Raw genomic sequence first — 20,781 nt, 5'->3', positions numbered from 1 at the left:
CTCCGAGCTGTCTAGAATAATGTCGACTTCTGCTAAACTCTATCCAGTGGGACAGAGCAGGAGAGAGTGTTGTATTAGAGCTGATTGACGATAATCACAGAGTTGTTTTACAGTAAGCCTGACTTTGGAAGGACTTATGTCACTAACGACTTTAAAAATGGCTAACAAATAATTTATCTATTCGCTTAGAGATCATTTATAAGTCAATAAATTGCATACATTTGGGTTGTCAGTTTGTGAGCCTATTTTTAAGTCAGGGATCGCTGTCATTTTGTTATATCCCCTGCCAACAATCTTGCATTGATCCACAAGACTGCTCAGCATCAAGACATCAAAACACTGTTTATTAATGGCCTGATTAAACAGTTACAAGACATACGTAGTGCTTAATACAGACTTGGTGGATCATTATGATTCAAAAAGCCAATTTGAGGCATTTTAAGAAATTCAAGCCAATGTTATAAATGCAAGCTTGCAACCTGGCAACAAAACTTTCAACTGCATATTATTAATCTGTACAAGAATGTAATTAGTAATGACATATATGTGGATTATATTGTACTGTCCTGGCAAAATCACAATTATGATTCTTCTTATTTTGAAAGACACCAGAGAGTTTGAACTTGACTGTTCATCGTTTCTAACCCCTAACCCCTAACCCTAACCCTAACCCTCAAATGCTGATCAGAGTTGGGAATATTGGCACAAGCTTTGATGATATTATGATGATAAACTGTTCAGGATCAACTATAATTTGCTAATAGTATGCAATCCTTTTGACAAAACAAAGCATTGAGGATGTAGAATTTCATATTTTTATTGCATTAATGTTATCAATAAATATAACAAGGCTATAACATGATAACCAGTTGTGACCTTCTTTTCTTGGCAAGGAAAAGCAGAATGACTTCTGTATACACTAAAATATATCACACATTTTTAAAACATTTTTCTCTCTTTACATAAGGCCTTTAATGTTTGTGTTAGTTTGCTGCTTTCTCAGAGGGTGAGAAAGCAAATCTGGCACCGGTGAAAAGTAATGCCATGGATATAAGGTGCAAAGGAGTGGTGTGGATTCTTAAAGTTTGCTGCAGAGTTTTTGACCTCTAGTATCTCTTTGGAGCTGTTTCTCTATAAATGGGTTTGCTTTATGTTTATCTCTGGCATGAACCCAAAGAAGCACATGCATGTTCATGGGTAAAAGGAAACATTCCTGTCGATGGTTTCACACTATCCTGCTGTTGAACAGGTGGCAGTACGGCAATGGCCAGAAAAGCCTGTGCAGACGACTGCATGTTGTAAGATGGATGTTAACAATAAGTGCTTAGAACTATATTAAAAATGGACCTTGCAAACTCACAGAGCCCCTGAAAGTGACATGTTAACACATGTCATAGTGACTAAAATCCATCCTTTCCTTTTGTTGTCTTATGTATGACTTTCACTTTCCAAAGACATGATGGACCTACTGATGACTCATCCACAAATAACTAAACCGTAGTCTGAACTATACTGTGTGCGTGCTCACACCCATGTGTCTGTTGATTTGTGCCTGTTTGTGAAGCATGCGCGTTTCAAACAGGTGTCGCTCAAATTCGTCACAGCGCCGTAATCGATCCCAAAGGGTGTCTCACTGTGAATACACCCTGAGGGCCACAGAAGAGCGGACCCATTAACAGCACCCGCCAGCATGAAACCTGATGCTCCATCTCTTGCTGATACGTGTCCAGATAAGACTCACTCACTGACATACAGCCATGAGAGGAAAGTTCCTGCTCATTCCAACCATACTTCCAGATAAGTTTGTTTTTGGAAGGAAGTGATTGTCTCGAGGTGTCAGAGGTGAAAGGTGACACCTTTAGGGTTATCATTAGGTCACATCATGACCCGATCCCTGTCCTCACCTCTCAGAGGGCAGCTGGTTAGGTGTTGTCGCCTGTCAACAGGAGATTTGTATCCAGTCCACTCACACCTCCTTCTAGCTTTTGGACATAATTAGCGTCTCGCGTTAAAGGAAAGATAATTAAAGGTACAAAATTAATTGTGGTTCAGAATGAGATTGTAAAGTAGAGCGTTATTCCTGGCCACGTTGATCAAACCTTATGGAGGAAATTCTGTCGGGGCCTTTTGAAACAAGATAACTTTCTTTGCTAGAAAAGGTGCCCTTGAACTGGAAAGCAACTGAAGTTCCACATGAGGGTTGTGCATTGAGGAGTGTTGCGCTAGGATTTGATGTCTCCTTTTGAAGTGTCTTTATGAGCAAAGTCTGTGCTCTGACTCGCTGAATCAAGCTAAGCCTGTCTTAAGCAGAGGCCTCTACCGTCTCTGCTCTCCTTGCCTCTCCTCCCGCGTTCACTCGAGGGACGACTCCTTTCCTTTTGTTTCACCACCATGTGCGTTGTCATAGCATACTAATAGGTTACAGGGCCTGCTCTGCTGCAACACTTATTCTTTCTATTAAAGTGAGTTAGAATTGGTGAGACGGCCTGACTCACAGTGATAAGTTTTTGGTGAGATTTTTCTTGTGCGTTATTACAATAGGACTGACTGCTGTTGTTGCCCTTTATCAAAAGTTAACATTGGGCTGTACAGATTGTATTTTTTTTTTTTTTATTCAAGGCTTCTGTAGAGGTTTTCAAATGAAACTTCAAATGTCTGTTGTCATACTTAACGGTTTAATCTCGAGCTGGGCAGTATGGCCCTAAAGCCATAGCACTTTATGCAATGGATGTCTCAATATTGTGAAATCTTCTCAAAGCACCTTATAAATTAAGACTGGGCGACAAAATCGAATATCACAATATGACCAAATAGGACTTACTTTGATATTGATAATGCAACAATGTTGTAGGGATGATTATTGGTACTTAACACCGTGAGATTTCTGTTCAATAAGCATCAGTGGATGTGGATTTACTTACTTATTGGTTGAAGGCAAATCCAGTGAAGTTTACGGATTCAGCTCATTGATATAATACATATTGGTCGTCCGACAGCCAGTTGGCACATGCACTGCTGTAGCGACCACACAGCCCCACCTCCTCCAGAAGCAAATTAACATAGATTGTGATGTCCCTTAACACACAGTATTTAAAATTTGATGCCCACGATGTTGTATAAATTCATGCTGTATTTATATATGTAATAGGAAGCCGGAATCACACTTGGTAAAAGGATTTATGTCATAGAAACAACAAGGTTTTATTTTACAGCAGTAAACTACTTACCTGTTGCCTGCAGCTATTGAGTCCTGCGATCGTAAAAAGCAATTTGTGGTTTATTTCATTGTGTGTTTTTATGAAAACCAGCACTTCTTTCATAAATGTAGTGCTGTTCACTAAACGTTACCCTCAGCTCTTCGGGGCTAACATCCTTTGGTGAAAATATAATTTTATTCTATATTAAATATTGTAGCATTATGCTAGAGCCAGCGGGTTGCACAGGACACACAATAACATATATCAATTCTGTGCAGAATCTGACACCCACAAGCAGACGGAGACCCCCTCTGTACTGGATGTACCATTCAAATGTCCTCCACAATATGTTATGTAACACCTGCAGCACATGAAACTGTGTTGTTCAGCGGGAGCATTTGAGGCGCTCGTGTTGTACATTGTACTGCAGGGAATCTTATGTCCTACATTTCCAGTCCTTGATGTTAAATTCCCCTCATTTGTCTCTCTCTCTCTCTCTCTCTCTCTCTCTCTCTCTCTCTCTCTCTCTCTCTCTCTCTCTCTCTCTCTCTCTCTCTCTCTCTCTCTCTCTCTCTCTCTCTGTGTGTGTGTAAAAGTTTGAGTCCAGATACAGTAAAAAAAACTCAGACAGTATGTAAGAAGAGGAGTGTCAAGGGGTTTCCCAAGACGAATTGGGTGTACACACAGCTGGCATACCTCCCTGTGAAGGGTCACATGTATGTGTTGTAGGGGAGGGTGCATGTATTCTATTTCCAGAACCAGTTCTGAGCCACTTTAATCCCCCAGCCTTGCCTCCCTTGCCATGGGCAGAAGAGAAAGAAAGGTCCCCCTCAAGCAGGCCCACCCCACCCCACCGTTGGGAGCAATGTTGCTGAGATTGAGTTGCAGGTTTACTGAAAATAGATTGTGAGTAGAAGAGTCTTTTCTGTCAGGCAGACAGAGGGTTTGATAGAGACGATATCACCAAAACGAGACAGCTGTGTTCGTGCTGTGTTGGGGGGGAAAAAAAGACTAGACACTGGCTGAGGTAAGACCTCATCTTGTAAGTGTGTGTGTTTACATGTTGAGTGTATGTGCACAGATGCGGCTGTGTGCACATGCTGCTGAAGCTGGTTTCAAACAAGTGATGCAGCTGTGTTGGTGCCTTTGTGTCTTAGAGGAGCTCTCGAAATGTGTCTGATTCCCAGCAAAAACGTCTTGTACTGCACCTGGCAGTATTTTGCCATCATAAAGTTGCATAGTAATACCCCTTGTTATACTCCGTGTCTACCATTCAATAAAAAAGTGCAAACATTTGTTTTAAATGACACATTTAGCATAAGTATGCACACAAGAAAAAATGATAATTAAAATTATATTTTTTTTTATCGAAGCCGTGTGTGTAAACAGAGTGTGAAGAGCAAGCGTAGGTGTCAGGGTGTGAATTGAACGTTTTCACGTGGAGCTTTAAACTTTTCAACCCGCTGAAGCCACCGGTGGAGCCATCATTGACACGCAGCCCAAAATTCAAAACCCACATCAGCTTTATATTTGATATTCAAGTCAGGTTCCCTTGACACCCCATATGTCATGCTGAATTTTGTGGGAATGTGTAAAGAACGGTTCAGAACATCTAATATTTTCTATTTGATGTGATGTTAAGGCACCGCGCTTTGGAATATTTCGCTCAATGTAAGCATACTGTCGCTTAAAGCGGAAATGTATATCCAGCATAGCCGAGAATTTTCAAACTTTGAAGCTCTTTAAGAGGAATCGAGTGGAAGAGTGAAAGGTGAAATGATATGCCAGGAGCCACAGTGTGTACTTGTCTACGTGTACCTGTGCTATATTTTATGTGCAGGTTCGTGTGTTATATTTGTGTCTATATATTTGCATGCTTGTGTTTTGATGGACGTGTTTGTGCGTGTACATGTGTATGTACTGCATATAAATGCTTTGTGTGCGGGTATGTGTTAAAGCTGCTCTTCATCAAGCATCGTTATAGATGTTGAAGGTCGTTATTTGTACACGGTAGTGTATTGACAATGCGAGCGGGGAAGAGTGGAAGAACAATTCTGGGCTGTTTTAAAGACATGCAAGACAAGTGCCATATGTGAACGGGCACTCCACTCAACTTTGACTGAACAAGTTAGTGGTATATGTCCTCTGAGGCTCTGGAAGAGTTTTGTCATGTCAAAGAACCTGGAACGGTCTAACAAAAGACATTCTTGTGTTGCATTATGGGAAAGCAGGTTTGAAGGGAGCTTGACTCATACAATGGACGAAAGGTCGGGATGTATCTGCCTCTGCTGAATCCTGTCATCTGTCCTTTTTAACATCTGTGTCCCCTAACATTGTAGAAGTAAACTGCTGGAATAGACCTTTAACTACCACATATCCTCTCACACGTACCCAAACATGCAAATGTTTGTATAATTGATTATTTCATGATTTTTTTTTTTATTTTCATGATTGTGTAATATAGAGTAAGATAATGATAACTGTAAAACCCATAATAATTTCCACCAATTTTGGGGTGTTAAAAAAATAAAGCAAGCAATTGGTTCTTTCGATTTGAATAATCAACTGATTGTTTCAGCACCACTTCCTTTTATATGCACACCCGAACCAAATCCCATTCCTGTTTGTCTCTTAAACATTTTGCAGCACTGCTTTTAGTCTCTGTGTTCTACTGCAGTAATGTCTGTATGTTAGCTTTCATGTCATGAATGAATAATCCATAGTTGCTGTCCGAGAGTTATTACAACACTAATTCCAGACGACGCTGTGTAAAACATGAATAAAACACATGGGTGATTAAAACAAGGCGAAGGCAATACATTTACTGTTTTACCTCTTCCAACTTTATTGTTGTTTCCAAATATTTACTTATTCTGAATTTGATGTCAGCAACATGTTTGGAAACAACTTGGGAGAGAGGCAACGTGGAATGATCAAAAACACCTGTTTGGAACATTCCACAGGTAAACAGGGTCATTGGTAACAGGTGATAGTATCATGAATGGGCATCCTCAAAAGGCTCGGTTGTTAGCAAGCAATGATGGGGTGAAACACATGATTGTATAAAAGATAAAAATCAGGCACACAGTTTGTTTGCAAATGGCTGCGTTCTGTTTTTACTGACCCTTTTCACAGCATCCCAACTCTTTTGGAATCGGGTTGTAAACAAATCTGCTCTCTGTTTTCGAAAAAGAGCATGGTTTGCTGTGATGTATACATCTCTGTGTTCTCCCAGAAAGCAGCTAATGTAGTCAGTCAGATCGACGTAAACACAGCTGAATGTGACAGCCTCTCTTAAACTGTCGCGTTCATCTCATCGTTAAGAAAAAACACGGAATAGTTCTTCTTCTTGCCTGATGTCTTCACACGGAGACAGGGTTTCTCTAATACATTTTGAGCTAAATTTAGAGCCAGGACGTGTTTGAGCTATCAGACATGTCTCCCATGTGGTAGCTTAATAAGAACATGTCTGGCTATATGAGCCCATGTTGCTGCGCTGCCAACTTTGCTCTTGCCTGTCACCCATCAGTCGTCAGTGTGTTTGTCGAGGATCCACTTGCCTGAATATATTTAATATCTTTTCACTTTTCTTCCCCGGCTTAAATGCCCCTAGATAAACAGACTTTTACTTTTACAATTTCTTCACAGTATGGTGCTAATGGTTAGCTAGCCTCTGCTCCATGGAATACATTTAGTGTTTTAGGATAATTTACATCCTGCCCCCTAAAGTGTATCTCCTCACGAAACCGCATGGTGCTAGTTATAGTAATTATCCCCTTGCTCAAACTTTTAGCGAGAGGCCAGGGGAGGTCACTCTGCGATTACATTTTTTCAGCAAGGGAGGGAGGCGGCAGTTGAAGGGAGACTTAGCGCTGCAGTTGCACTGCTGCTAAAACAAATGCTGTCTCTTTTATTCAGCTGTACTGATAAATCTTGCAGCGCAGTTATGCTAGTGCTGAACATTTGGGAGCCAGCGGGGCTTGTTGAGAGCATGAATAAAAGAGTTCCTGGGGTGGAGTGGTGCAGGATCCTGCTGTGCCAGATTTAGATCTAAAACAGGAGGGAGGAGAGAGATGGAGGGAGAAATGGGAGAGGGCAAAAAGAGCTTGCTGCTCGAGCTGCTGACCATCTGTATTGAGTAGCAGAAGTCATAACATCATTTTCTCTCTCTGAATCTAGCAAACTGTTCCAGACAACCCGCATGACACAACTCCACTCAGATTTATATCCCTGTTTGTATGTGTAACCAAGCCCCCTCTCTCCTCAGCACACCTGGCCCTCGTTCAATAGTTAATGACATCAGCTAACTATGCCGCAGCAGCTAAGCTACGTGACGGGGCTTGTGCAGTGGGGTGTATAATGTCGCAGGTTTCGAGTCCAGACGAACTGTTTTGTGACATGTCGGTGTGTGTGTTTTGTGTGTGTTGATGTTCCAGCTGAACTCTCCAATGAACTCAGTCAGCAGCACGGAGGACATCAAGCCCCCGCTGGGCCTCAATGGTGTGATGAAGGTGCCCGCCCAGCCCTCAGGCACAGTCTTGTCGCTCACCAAACACATCTGCGCCATCTGTGGTGACCGCTCCTCAGGTGAGTGACATCAGACTGTGATACACACCCACTGAACGACAACATGTACTGTCTGCGCTGGAGGCGTTGAACAATTAAAAATGATCAGATTTAGATATTGAATGAAAGGTTAATCATGACAGAACCTTACTGGCAACTAACGATTATTTATATTGTTGATCAGTCAGTTAGTAGTTTGGTGTAAAAAATGTCTGAAACTGCTGCACAGTGTTTCCCAAAGCCCGAAATTACGTCTTCAAATGCCTTTTTTTGTCCAAAAAGCCAAAGATATTCAGTTATTGAGTAAGGAGACCAGAAAATCAGGAGCTGAAATCAGAGAATTTAGACTTTCATTCTTGAATAACATCAATCAAATGTTCAAAAGTTATCTGATTGTTGTTTTGTAACTCATCTGAACAAAATGACCCACAATATCCAAGTTGGTTTAGAATTCTTATACATTCACTAACATTACTCTGTAAACATTTGAAAAAAAACAAAAAAAAAACCTTCCCTTGAATTGATTGGACATGACTGTTGAGTCAAAGCCTTGCCAAGAAGTCCAGGGGATTGTATAATATAGGGAAAATTGTGAGGGACAGGTATAAAAATAATCTTACAACAGCTCAGATTACACAAGACTCCATCATTACCAAATGAAAAGAAAGCAGGCCTACCCACCATCTTACTAAAGCTGGTGTTCTGACCACACTGAGGAACCTCCAAAGAAGATCCAAAGATGAACTGTGGTCAGAGAACAGCCCCACGGACTGCTCTGGCAAAACTACATACTGCAGCTTGTTGCAGCGGGAGATCTTGGAAGGACAACAGTCGGAGGAATTCCTCACAAATCTGGGTTTGATGGCAACGAGGCCAGAAAGAAGCCACTCCTGAGAAAATGCATAGGAGGGCAGCACCATAAAGGCAGATGAAAGAAAGTGAAATCATGAGGCAAAAGATTGTATGGTCTGATGAAACCAAACCTCAATTCAGCTCCGGCTGAAATAGAGAAGTGCTGTGTCTGAGGGAAACCAGGCACAGCCCATCACTCATCTCACAGCATCCCTACCATGAAGCCTGGTGACGCCATCATCGTAGTGATGTGGGTGGGTGAGCATCTTTTCTTTTTGCTTCCCCCCCCCCCCCAGCAGGGACTGCTCATAGAAAATGAAGACTGGAGGCAAATAGAGAGACATTTTGAGGGGAACCTGCGTCAGAACACAGTGTGATAACGAGTTTTGTTAGGAAACAACAGTGCCTGTACTGACGCATCGACTGGAACACCTTCAGAAGGGGTTGTAACGATACTTAACTGCTTAAGGGTTGGTTTTGATACATGCTAATAGGGTCACGTGTCAGTATTTTTGCAAGGATGCAAATTACACATAACAAGACAATTGTATTCTAACATTTTTGACACTTTTTTGAAGTACAGTTTAAATTTCAGCCACAGATAAGCCTTCTCAGAGATACAAACAGTTAAAAATCAGCATGATGTGACTTCTTTCAATGTATTGCAGAAACAGCCATGACATCTAATCCTGCATGGCTGTGCGCGTTAGTATTTATTGTTATTGTTTCAGGTTCTCGCTCCTCTTTTTGGATATCCTCATACCAGAACTGGGGAACATACACTTTGACAAAAAGGACTCAACTGAAAATGGCAATGATAACTGTTTACCCACTCCAGGGTTCTCACAAGTCATCTGTCATTTGGTCAACACCTAACTGAACCACTTAAACCACAAGAACATATAACCCATGGCTAACTGTTAGCCAATGGCTAATGGCACAAACAGCAGCTCTCTTCCCGAAGAAAGGTTTGAGATGTTGTTTTCACACGGCCAACAAATAACCCTGTGTTTTTCTGGCGATAACCATGAAAAATGTTTAGCCCTGGGACAAAGCTGGATATCTAATTCGCTGGACAGTTTTAGCATCGTCCTGCGTCATCGCTGCTACGTGGACCCACGGGGGAAAATCAAAAGAATGTTTAATAGCAAGTCATGCTTCATTTAACTGTGCACGCAGGCTTTATTTATCTTCTCTGGTGGTCTGACTAGCAAAGAACGAACAAAGAAGAGTTTTGAACAACAACTGGAGAATGCAAATGGTCTCCATCCGTCATAAATAACAAAAGACCTGTTTGGTTCAGTGGATGTGACAACACTACCATAACATCTAGGAGGGTCCCCTACAAAACCCTCTGGAGGACCTTTTTTTCTTCCACAGCCACCTCAGCTTAACCCCCAAACACATGGTCTGTTCTCTTAATAGGCCTTTAATAATAATTTCTCTTTTGCTACCTCCTAGCTGGCTCCTGTGCGCTGTTTGCACTAAATCTCTGACTGTAAGGGTTTCTGTCCTCTGATCTCTTGAACAATCTGCCTTTAAAGCTGAAGTGCACACCATGATTAAGTTGCTGTTCCACCGACAGCAACCAATGTACTGAATGACTCGAAAAAGACATGCATTTGACAAACCGTGTGTGAATCTCTCCCGTCAGGTAAACACTATGGAGTATACAGCTGTGAGGGCTGCAAAGGTTTCTTCAAAAGGACAGTGCGCAAAGACCTGACCTACACCTGTCGCGACAACAAGGACTGTGTCATCGATAAGCGCCAGAGGAACCGCTGCCAGTACTGCCGCTACCAGAAGTGTTTAGCCATGGGCATGAAGAGAGAAGGTACAGCACATACCTTTGAGGATAAAGTCCCATTTACCCATTTCCCTCACGTCTGTTGTCATTCACATAAACACACACTGAGACACAGATAAGGGCCCTGTTTAGGAAATTAAGGAAAAGTGTAGTGCATGTGATGAATATATTTTGTATTTGTGTAACCAGAAACACACATATATATTTTTGTTCACCACATCTTAGCACTTCATATCCTCATGTGTGCTAAACTCCAGAGTTTGAACGTCTTTTTAGAATACAAAGATGGGAAATCATTGGTTATCTTATTTGTTTTAGACATAAGAAGTAGGAAATTATCAGTTAACAGCAGTGGCTGAAAAAAATCCATATCATGCATCCCTAATAAGGACTTCCTTACCATATAACCCCTCATCAGTTAAAACATTTTCAAAGGTTATGAGCAGTTTAACCATCACTATCATGGTAATCTTTTCTTGTCATGATTCCCTTATTAAAAAGGCTCTTTGTTGTTTTGGAGAATAAATTCAAACTCAGATTTTGATATTTACAACATTAATGAGGTAATAATACAAACTCGAAAAATGTTTATATTTTCTAAATCTGACAAACAAGCTGTTCTCAGAGGAAAGTAAGGTCCCCAGAACACTGAAGCTAAAAAGGTGGCAGGGTCCGCCAAATATAAACTAAGTTAAACAATATGAAATTGTGCTGTCCTTTAAGGTCAGTTTGTTTATTCAGTTAGAAAATGAAGAGAGATTGTTTAGGCATTAAAGAAAAAAAAACAAAAAACAGTCAGGATCTTTATCTTCTGATTGAAATTTCACCTCCTAAACTACAAGGTGCACCTTTAAGTATTCATATGAAGCAAATCACAGAATACATTCTTGAACAAATACACCTAATTTTGCTTGGAAAGGTTTTTTTTTTTTTTTTTTTCCTTTAACTATCTGGGAAGATTTATCAAGAGACCTCTTGAGTGGCTCCCAATCACGATTGGGAGCCACTTCATAAAGGACAGTAGAATCCAGCCTGTCTTCATTTGGCTGTATACCCCAAACTAATCTGATTTTGTTTTTTCCTCGAACTGCAGTTGAATGCAATGTTCTGAATATGAGTGAGTGAGTGAAATGAGCCCACACCCAATACAAAAGCTTGTGAGATGCAGTCGAAAGGAAAGCAAACCCACGACTTTGCCTTTTCAGAAATATGAAACTTGATTTGTTTTGTTTTTCATTGGACGTGGATAAACAAAGGAGAAATGTAAAGCCTCTGAGATATGACACTGAGGTTAAAAGATTTCTCTTTCTGCTTTCTTCATACAAGTAAAGCAACACGTTTTCCATTCCTGCCTCCATCCAATTTTACAGTAGCACTTGAAGCTGTGATTCTGCTCTGCTACAACATGCAGTACATTGCAGCCATAGGCTCCACTGTATTTAAAAATGTTCTGCTTCCAGCACCACTTTGGGGGGAAATAATGAATTTGGCTATTGCAGTACTGCTGGATGTAGAAAGAGTGAGGGTTTGTGAGAACAGGCAGTCCTAGGGGAGTTCACTCATGTAGACTGTAGAAATAAAAACATCACAATGGTGCTCTGTGAACTTTTGCCTCCTTTGCATTCTCTGGATGTCATCATCCATGCTCTTGTGCTCCTTATTAAATGTATAAACATGGATGTTGTGTGGGACAGCCTACATACATTTTATTTTCAAGCACAACAATTTTGTGTGTGCTTAATTTGCAAGATACTCAACTCACAAAATTTAATCCAAGCACTCAAATTGGATAATGTCCTGTAATTCATGGTGTGGCGGCAATGTACACCACATTCCTCAAATTAGAGGCTACTGATCGCGTGCACTGCTCCTGCCCTTTTCAAATGGATACAGAGATTCAATCAGTTTCTTGCTGAGGCTGCAGATACAGAACATGTAGTTGTGGACGAAAGACCATTGATCAAACTTTCCCTTTAAAACCATACTGTCAGTGTCCATGTCAACGGGGTTTAAGAATTAAATTCAAACTGACACCGGCAATCATCCATGGTCTGCATCGGCATCTACTCCAGAAACTACAGCCGTAGAATCTAAAATCATGACTGATCAGTAGTGTTATTTAATGATGATACATTTGACAGCTTCTTGACGACAAACATTGCATGTCAAGCAACCTTCCAGTTTTTAAAAGTCAGATAACATATCATCCTGCTGTAGACAGGAGGGGCATTATTTCATCATTAAAGGATTTATTTAAGATAAAACAATCAAACATTCCTCCAAGCTTAAATCACTCCTACTCAACACAGAGGCCCTGTCCTCTCTCAGTAGAGACTGGGGATTATAAAACTATCTATTAAGAGTAACATTTACATGGTAAAGGTTTGACTACCATGAATGTCATACAGAAGTCTGTTTTAGCTACAAGTCAGCTACTTTTATCTTCCACAGTGACTATGCTTTTAAACTTCCATTTTCAAGCAAAGTCATTTGAATTAAAGACAAATTAAACAGTAGAAGTTGATGTTGAAGAAAGACTCATACACGTTCCTGCATTAGTTAGTTAACAAATAGTTTTTGATGGGGATTTAGTGATGTTTTTGCACAGTTTAGTTGGCTTGTCCTAGCTTAGCACTGTAAGCATATAGCCCGGAGTCATTGAGTTGGTAGAATTGTAATGACAAAAACTATATTTAAAGATTAAAAACTTTTGCAACAGTGTTGGTTAGGCTAGCATTGACCTGCACATGTACAACTCTTTTAACACAGAATGTCTAAACTGAACTGACTGTGGCCTACTGACTCACCAATGTCATAAAATCAATCAGTAGCTTTTAGCCGTGGAGCCTTCCTAACTGGTGAGTGAAAGCACTGTTGTCGCCTCAGACATGATTACTTATTGGTTAATGTTTTTTACTGAAAGCCAGCAAAAGCCACAAAAAATGATCATGAAGTGATAAATGGTAGAAAAATAGATGGCTGCTGAGCTACCCACCTTATTAACAGTGCTTGAGTTCTTGCACAGGCCTAGTTTTGGCTGAAATGAACAACCAACTGAACTGAAAATGGTCTGAATCAGTGCCAAATGAAAAACTGTGAATGCATTCACTTACTCTCATGCAGTAAAGTACACGATTAATAGGATTCAGTACATCTTTCAGTAAATCTCAAACGGAACAATTCAACAATTTGAATGAGCAAAGTGATTTGCAATTTCCACCTCCACTCTACATGTCACTAATATTTGTTCCAACACTTAAAGGCGCTGGGTTTTTGTATATGCTCCAGAAAGGTTGTCTGAGGTTGACCAAGTTCTTCTTTCTCATCTGTGATTGGAGTGCTGAGGGGAATGTATGAGGTTTGGAATCGCCTATTTATACTATTGACCCGGACTGGGTAGAAGCAAATGCAAATCCCAAATACTAAAAAGAGGCATAAAAAATGAAAAAGGAACTTTGATCTCACATGCACCCAAAAGTCTGTCATGTCCGACCAAACATTTTCCTTGGTCTGATGGATGCACCTGAAATTTTAGCTGTTTATTTTTACTTAACAGTGGAGGTTGTCGTCATTTATTGTTCCCTGTGCTGTTCTTAAGATAAAGACAAACATGTTTTTGCATATATAGTATGTTTTTACAATCATTTACTTGATGTGTAGAATTCAATTTATTTAAGGGTGCACCTAAATTATGTGGTGGTGGACTTGAATTTAAAGTTACGTGCATCACTGCAACCAGTGTAAAAAGTTAGTTCATATATCGCCATGAAACCAGGGCACGACGTGTATATATAAAGACTGAGGCAATTTCACACAGACATTCCCTTTTAATGGATTGCATGATTGATGGCATCCACTTCATATTCTCACAATAAATGAGACTGGCTTTTGAGTACCGGCATTGTTGAAACAGTGATTTAATTAACTGTAATGGTTTGATGCTGCTCTCACCGCTCCTCTGTCTTTGAGAGCCACCTGACTTGTAAACATTGAGTTGGCAAACGCTGCCTGTGACTGTGGAGCAGTACAGTAAAGCACCTTCGGGGACAGATTACAGAGCCAATAAGGAAGAGTTTGGCTGTCTGAGAGGGGGAAAAAACAGGCGGTCAGGTGTGAATTTTAACACTCCATGAGGGTGTTAAAAATATTAGCGCTCTCAGCAGTGCTGTTAAGCACTTTCACACATTGAACAAATCAATCCCTGCCTCTCGCCATTATGGTCGCCACCGTTACAGAATACAGATACAGAGTGCGTGGATTATTCCGAGCGATGTTCCATATAGCCAGGGGAACGCAAGATGGTGGTAGGTGTTAACCAGGTGTTCATGTGCAGGTGCATGTGTGTTTACTGTTGAGAGCGGAGTGAACAAGAAGAATACACAGTATTTTTTACGTAAATGCATTTTGGAGGTTATTCTATCCAAGGCCAATTTGTCTTGACCTTTATTTGGCCTCACCTCTCTCTTGCTTTTATTTATATCATTGTTGGGCTCTTTACTCCTTCAAGGATATTATCATTTACTGCCTTTCGCCTTACTCACAGCGCTGCCTAAGCCTCCCCCTACACCCGGAGGGCTGTGGTTAGAGAACAAGGCAGCAGTAGCCCAAAAGGCTAAGCGAATCCACAGAAAAACAGGATTAAATGAATTTATGCTCTCCCAGTCAGGAGAGGAGAGGAGGAGGGTGTGGGGGGGAATAAAGCTAACATGATTTCAGCCCTCCTCACCTCTCCCTGACTCCAACACAAGTATTCTACCCTTGGGCTGACCTCCACCGCCAGACAGCAGTTCCTCTAAAATGGGGCCCCTTTCCCTCTCCTCTTCTAACAACCCCTGCTTCCCTTTCCCCCCCCCAACAAGACCAAGGCCTCTCTGATTCAGGATTTGGAATAGAAACCAGAGTAGGGGAAACACAAGAAGACAGATCGTCCTGCGAACCCAGGGTGTGTGCGTTGTGTGTGTGTGTGTGTGCGCGCGTGCGTGCGTGTGTGTGCGTGTGTGTGTGTGTGTGTGTGTGTGTGTGTGTGTGTGTGTGTGTGTGTGACAGGACAGCTCCCCAGGTGTGTATGTAAGCTTGCATGCTGACATTGAATCTCCAAAAGCCCTCTGTCATTCAACACATCATGTCCAAAACTTTTTTATGTGTCTATGTGTGGAGGATAAACCTATAAAAAGCCGCAGCACTTTCTCTGCGGTCTCTTGAATTAGGTAAATTATAGCCTTTTTAAAAGACAAAGCACACACACATGCATCTTTTCCATCTTCTCTTGAGGGTGGAGGTGCGGTTTCTCTTGCCTCAGCCACAGTGAGTCTCGGTGTCTGCTCAGCACACAAACCATTTCCTGTGTCTCCTCGCCAAGCCAATCAGATGACTGAACCAACACAGCTTTGCTACAACCATTTTTTTTTTTCTTAAACACGATGTGGAAAAAAAATGTACAAGACAAAGTCTTCATTGATTTGAGTTCAGGGATTTTTTTTTTATTTGAGCTGTTCTGGTGACCATGCACAGAGAGAAGACGGAGTGACAGGCAGTACATTATTTATGTGTCTATAAATGGTCTGTGCATTAAAGGAGCCGGCTGTTTGTCATTGAGCACTGCATGAAAACCTCATCTCTCTGATAAGGAAGCTGAGAGATTTCCACACCGCTGTGTTATGCATAATGTAGGCCTAAGGTCCTAAATCAATTCCATCTGCACTGTTGAAACAATAATTGAAGATTGAACTCTTGGATATGTTTGCTGGCGTAACGCACACGGGGTCTTGCACTATTCACCGGCTTACATACACACACTGACTAAAATGGGCACTTACACATGCAGACACTCGACATGGGTAAGCGAAACACACACGCAAGCATGCACACACATTATATGCACACGTGGATGTATATAGATATAAACAAAGGTCAACTATGAATGCAGTTTTTCTACTGATTGACTGACTCTGAACATGAACTGTTTGATTAAATACTTTAATTCTTAATTCTTGCTAATTTTGAGAGAACAAAGGAAAGATTCAGTATTGGAAGCTCTTAGGCCTACTTCTGCAGCTGTGTTGCAAAACCAAAATCAAGCCTTATCGAGTCATTTCATCTCAGAATCATCTAGCATAATGTATTTTTCTGTAGAGCAGAAAAAAATGACATACCAGTGTGGTTCCCACTGCGGTTGTCATTGTTAGAGAATGCCTCCAGCAATGAGTTGTTTTTTAGTATCTCATAGGTAAGGCTGATTGTTGCACTAGAAACAACAATACTTGATTGTAGAAAAAAAATCAAGAATAGTTGATTTGGAAAGAGCTGGAATGACGTAAACCACATTGATAATGATTTTTTTGTATTTTTAAAACTGATAGAAAAAAAATGGCTTGCAAAAATGATGATCTTGCAGCACATTTCTAATTCTCACAGAACGTGTTTGAATGAACTTACTGAATTAAAGCTGCATCAATAAAAGTTTGTCCACTCGGGGGTTAAAGTGACTAAAACAAAGCTGAAAAACACAAAGCCCTGAAATAGTATCGTGCTACAAAGTTGCTGTTTCTAACATGTAGGCAGACAGTTGCCTACTTGCATAATGTCAATAGCTACAGAGTAATATTAGCATTCACGCTTGAGTGGTATTTGTGGTGACCTGATGAGTCCACAATTCCATCTGTTGATCCCCACCAACCTGCAGGAAAGCCAAGAAAAATATTGAGCTTTTCAGCTACTATATGTTCCACTTACCTCATCAGCTGGTAGCTAACTTTGTTCCATTCGGTGCTCGGCTGGCAGTGCAAAGTTTGTTTATTTGAACTTGTTTGCTGAACACAGCTGCACTGATGCTGCTTGAAAAGTGGTGAGAGTGATTCCAAACAGTAAATGTGCTGGAAAACCAAAACTATTAGCTAAAAGAGGCGACAAGAACCATGGAGTCGGTTAATAATTTTCTGTGAGTTTGTCACATTGCCCATAGTCATTTGAATCAATTCAAAAACTATGTATTGATGGAGCTTTAATATTTTATGACTACTTGTCTCTTACAGTAGAGCCCTTTTCCTGTTAAAAGAAGCGTTTGAACCCTTAACTAAAATCTTAGTAATCAAAACCATGTAAGCTTTCCAATCCTGAATCTTTCTATTAACTTTAATATTGATATCTTAAAATACAAAACAGAAAACAGCAGTAGTGACCGGAACCAGTTTTGTTACATGCAGCCGTTCAGGAGGAGCGCCAGCGAGCCAAGGATAGAAATGAGAACGAGGTGGAGTCGACCAGCTGTGCCAATGAGGACATGCCCGTGGAGAAGATTCTGGAGGCGGAGCAGGCGGTGGAACCCAAAACCGAGACCTACATTGAGACCAACCTTGGTGTGCCATCCAACTCGGTGAGTTGGTATTTTTATACGTTCTTTGGCAAACACTCACATACTGTGTCATTCTCCAACAAGTCATTGCTTTGTGTACATGTTCATGCCCATGGGCACACACACGCAAGCACGCACACACACACGCGCACGCACGCACACACAATGGATGATTTGTTTAGATTTACCCGAGGGGCTGGTGGGAAGCATGTTTTCTCTCATAATTCTCATGCATTATTTGGGTTTTTGCCTCAGCCTGACTGCAAACTATCACTGAAAATGGAAGACAGTTTTAACAAGGCTTCTCTTTCACACCACGGTTAGTGGCCATAATAGTCTAGTTGCATTAAAACACTCGGAGGTGTCCTAACAAAGAAAATAACAGATTTCCATTTATCTCACATGTCTGTTTTCATATGTCAGACCACCTCATCAGGTGTTATTGCTGGCACGGTAGAAAGCATATTTACAGGCTGTCAGAGCTTAGAACAACAGACATGAAGTGAAATACTTCAGCCATGTTTCCACCCAGAACCTTTAATCTCCACAACTACTTTTCAGGGAACTACAAGGTTCCTACAGCCTGTTGTTGTCTGCATTTCCTAACCGGTGTAAGGACTCATGAAGAGTAGGCAGATTTATGCGCTGACATACGGAAAAGCAACGGCTGTCTTTTACACCATTTTTGACTCAACCATACTAAAAAATCTTTGTCGAAACAACACACAAACTGGTCTGCTGCATCAGATTGTTTTCACTTCAAACGGAGGCTGAAATAAAATACTGTGAGTGCTTCATCAATCAGTAATGTTCAGCGCTGCAAGCCCCATCCCTAAATTCCTGTACTTCTTTATTGTACCACCTCTGAGTACCGACTTTTTTTGGGGTGAGAAAATGTCCCCAAAAAAAAAGACACTGAGGTCAAAGGCCAGACCCTACTTTCTTTCTCTCTTCTGACATTTAATCATAGCTGTGCCTTTATTATGTTCTCTGTTTCCAGTAAACTTCAATAAAGCATGTGGTTGTTTTTGTTTTGAAACGAAGGCTGACACACAGGAAGTTTATCAACAACCCTTCTGTCGGCTGGTAGAGATTTTGATGAATTCTGGATGTGATTACCGTTTGTCCTCCCAATTTTAGTCCCTTTGGAGGTGACTGTTTATGGTTTAGAGCTCTGGTTTACCTGTTCACCTTGTATCAGCTCCGTCACTCAGCTGTGTGTTTCCCCTCATCTATCCCTCCAGTCTCAGCTGGGCACTGTGGGCTGTCTTTGACACAGAGGAGACTGAGAGTGATGAATAATGCAACAGGCAGACTGTTCCTGAAAGCATCCCACAAAGCCTCGGCTTTCTCAGGAATTCTGCTGGAACATGAGAAACAGCGGAGCTGTGCAGGAGCCTACCAAAGGAGGCAAGGGGAGGGTGCGAAGGAGGGGCGAAGGGTGAGACTGAAGGAAGGAGGGGGAGAGGGAAGGGCTTCTACTGGGATTCATCTGCTCCAGGGGAGGGAAATGTCCTGTGAAGTAAAGCTAGAAATGTGAAGGCTGTTATGTGAGTAAATGGGAGCTATTTTGGGGGGCCAGATGGAAACGTAGGAGATGAGCGTTGACATTAGGGAGAGGGAGAACGAGCAGGGAGTCATGGGGGAGCGGCTGGCAGCTCAGACACACTAATGCACTGAGTGTGTTTGGGCTCAGCCATGGTGGGTCCCTGGATGCCCGCTGCCTGCCAAAGAGAGATGAAAACTGTAGCTGTAAGATTCATTGTTTTTATCAGCATTAAGTGGCATGGCAATCGGGATCATATTATGTTAGCAAATTCTCAAAATTCCCGATTCTGTACATGTAACTGATAAACTAATGAATTGTTTTACACATACACTATACAATTTAAAGAATGTACATTCAATGTTGCACATATTTTATATATTGACATGAGAAACTGTCCTTATGAATATTGCTGTATTTATCCCACCATATTAACCCTGCCATTATTCAGTATGTTGTGGTTCACCAGTCTTCCAGTGATTACCTGATGCATGTTCATTACTCAGGTATCCCGATTAGAACTTAAGTCATCAATATTCAATCAAAAGAAAATGAATTCCTGCTTATTTTCCATTTCAGTAATTTTTCTAGCAAAAATGTTGACCATTTGCTGGTTGCAGCTTCTTAAATGAAATGATTTCCTGCATTTCTCTCAGAGTCTTTGGGTTTTGAACTGTTGGTTGGACAAAATAAGTAATGTCATTTTTTCCAAGTTGCCAAGAGATGAAAGGAACTGGTGTTTGAGTTTTTTCTTTTGTCATTTGTTAATATTTTGAGAACCAGCAAAACATATCCGTTTACCTTTATTGAATTCAAGTGGCAATGGAAATGCACAAGCAACTCTTGCTCACATGTTACGCCCTCCTGTTGATGTTCTTGATGCTGGACAGTGGAAACGAGGGGCTGGCAATGCCAGTGTGTCATTAAGCACATGGCTGTCTGTCTGCTGCCATCCAAAGTCCAACAGCAGCGACAGAAACAGCAGTACATTCTGTTGGGGATTAGACTTTCCGAATCAAGAAAAAGAGTAAATTAAATTAAAGAAGAAAAAGAAAAAAGGACTTACTGTATCTTAAAACTGAAAGTATCTGCCAGGAGTAAGCAAGAAAATATAATTTTGACCTGACCCTCTCACCAAACTGGAGGCCAGAATGTTGGCAGAGTATCAGCATGCAGGCTTTCCCGAGAACCCCCGCCCTCTGTGAGGTCTCTATTGAGAGGCGCTGCCCCGTGCTATAATTGATCACAGGGCACAGGCCATGAGTGTACACCATGAATAGGCCACTGCCACTGTCTAATGGCTGGGGTCTGGCCAACCTGAATAAAGTGTGTTTATCTCATGGTGACCTAGAACAGGAGTTAAACAGGCGTTAGTAATTTCCTCTCAGTCAGGCAAGGAGAGAACGTCTCCTAAGGGGGAGGGGGAGGGAGGGTGCTATCATTCACCAATCCTGAGGGAGTT

General features: G+C 41.3%; 1 protein-coding gene across 4 annotated transcripts in view; it reads left to right on the top strand.

The window, feature by feature from the left end:
* Window positions 1-20,781, top strand: part of rxraa (retinoid X receptor, alpha a) — a 112,670-nt gene that overhangs the window by 77,937 nt on the left and 13,952 nt on the right. Inside the window, exons 4-6 of one of the 4 annotated variants that reach the window (XM_030435070.1) lie at window positions 7,625-7,784; window positions 10,270-10,449; window positions 17,625-17,794. In XM_030435070.1, the coding sequence (XP_030290930.1) occupies window positions 7,625-7,784; window positions 10,270-10,449; window positions 17,625-17,794 (510 nt within the window). Of the gene's footprint in view, window positions 1-7,624; window positions 7,785-10,269; window positions 10,450-17,609; window positions 17,795-20,781 lie in introns of all 4 variants that reach the window. The other 3 variants (XM_030435068.1, XM_030435071.1, XM_030435069.1) reach the window with 3 other exon arrangements.

This window comes from Sparus aurata, chromosome 12, assembly GCF_900880675.1.
Source record: "Sparus aurata chromosome 12, fSpaAur1.1, whole genome shotgun sequence".
NCBI lineage: Eukaryota > Metazoa > Chordata > Actinopteri > Spariformes > Sparidae > Sparus > Sparus aurata.
The sequence above is the reverse complement of the archived record's forward strand: the minus strand, read 5'-3'. Positions and strand labels throughout refer to the sequence as shown.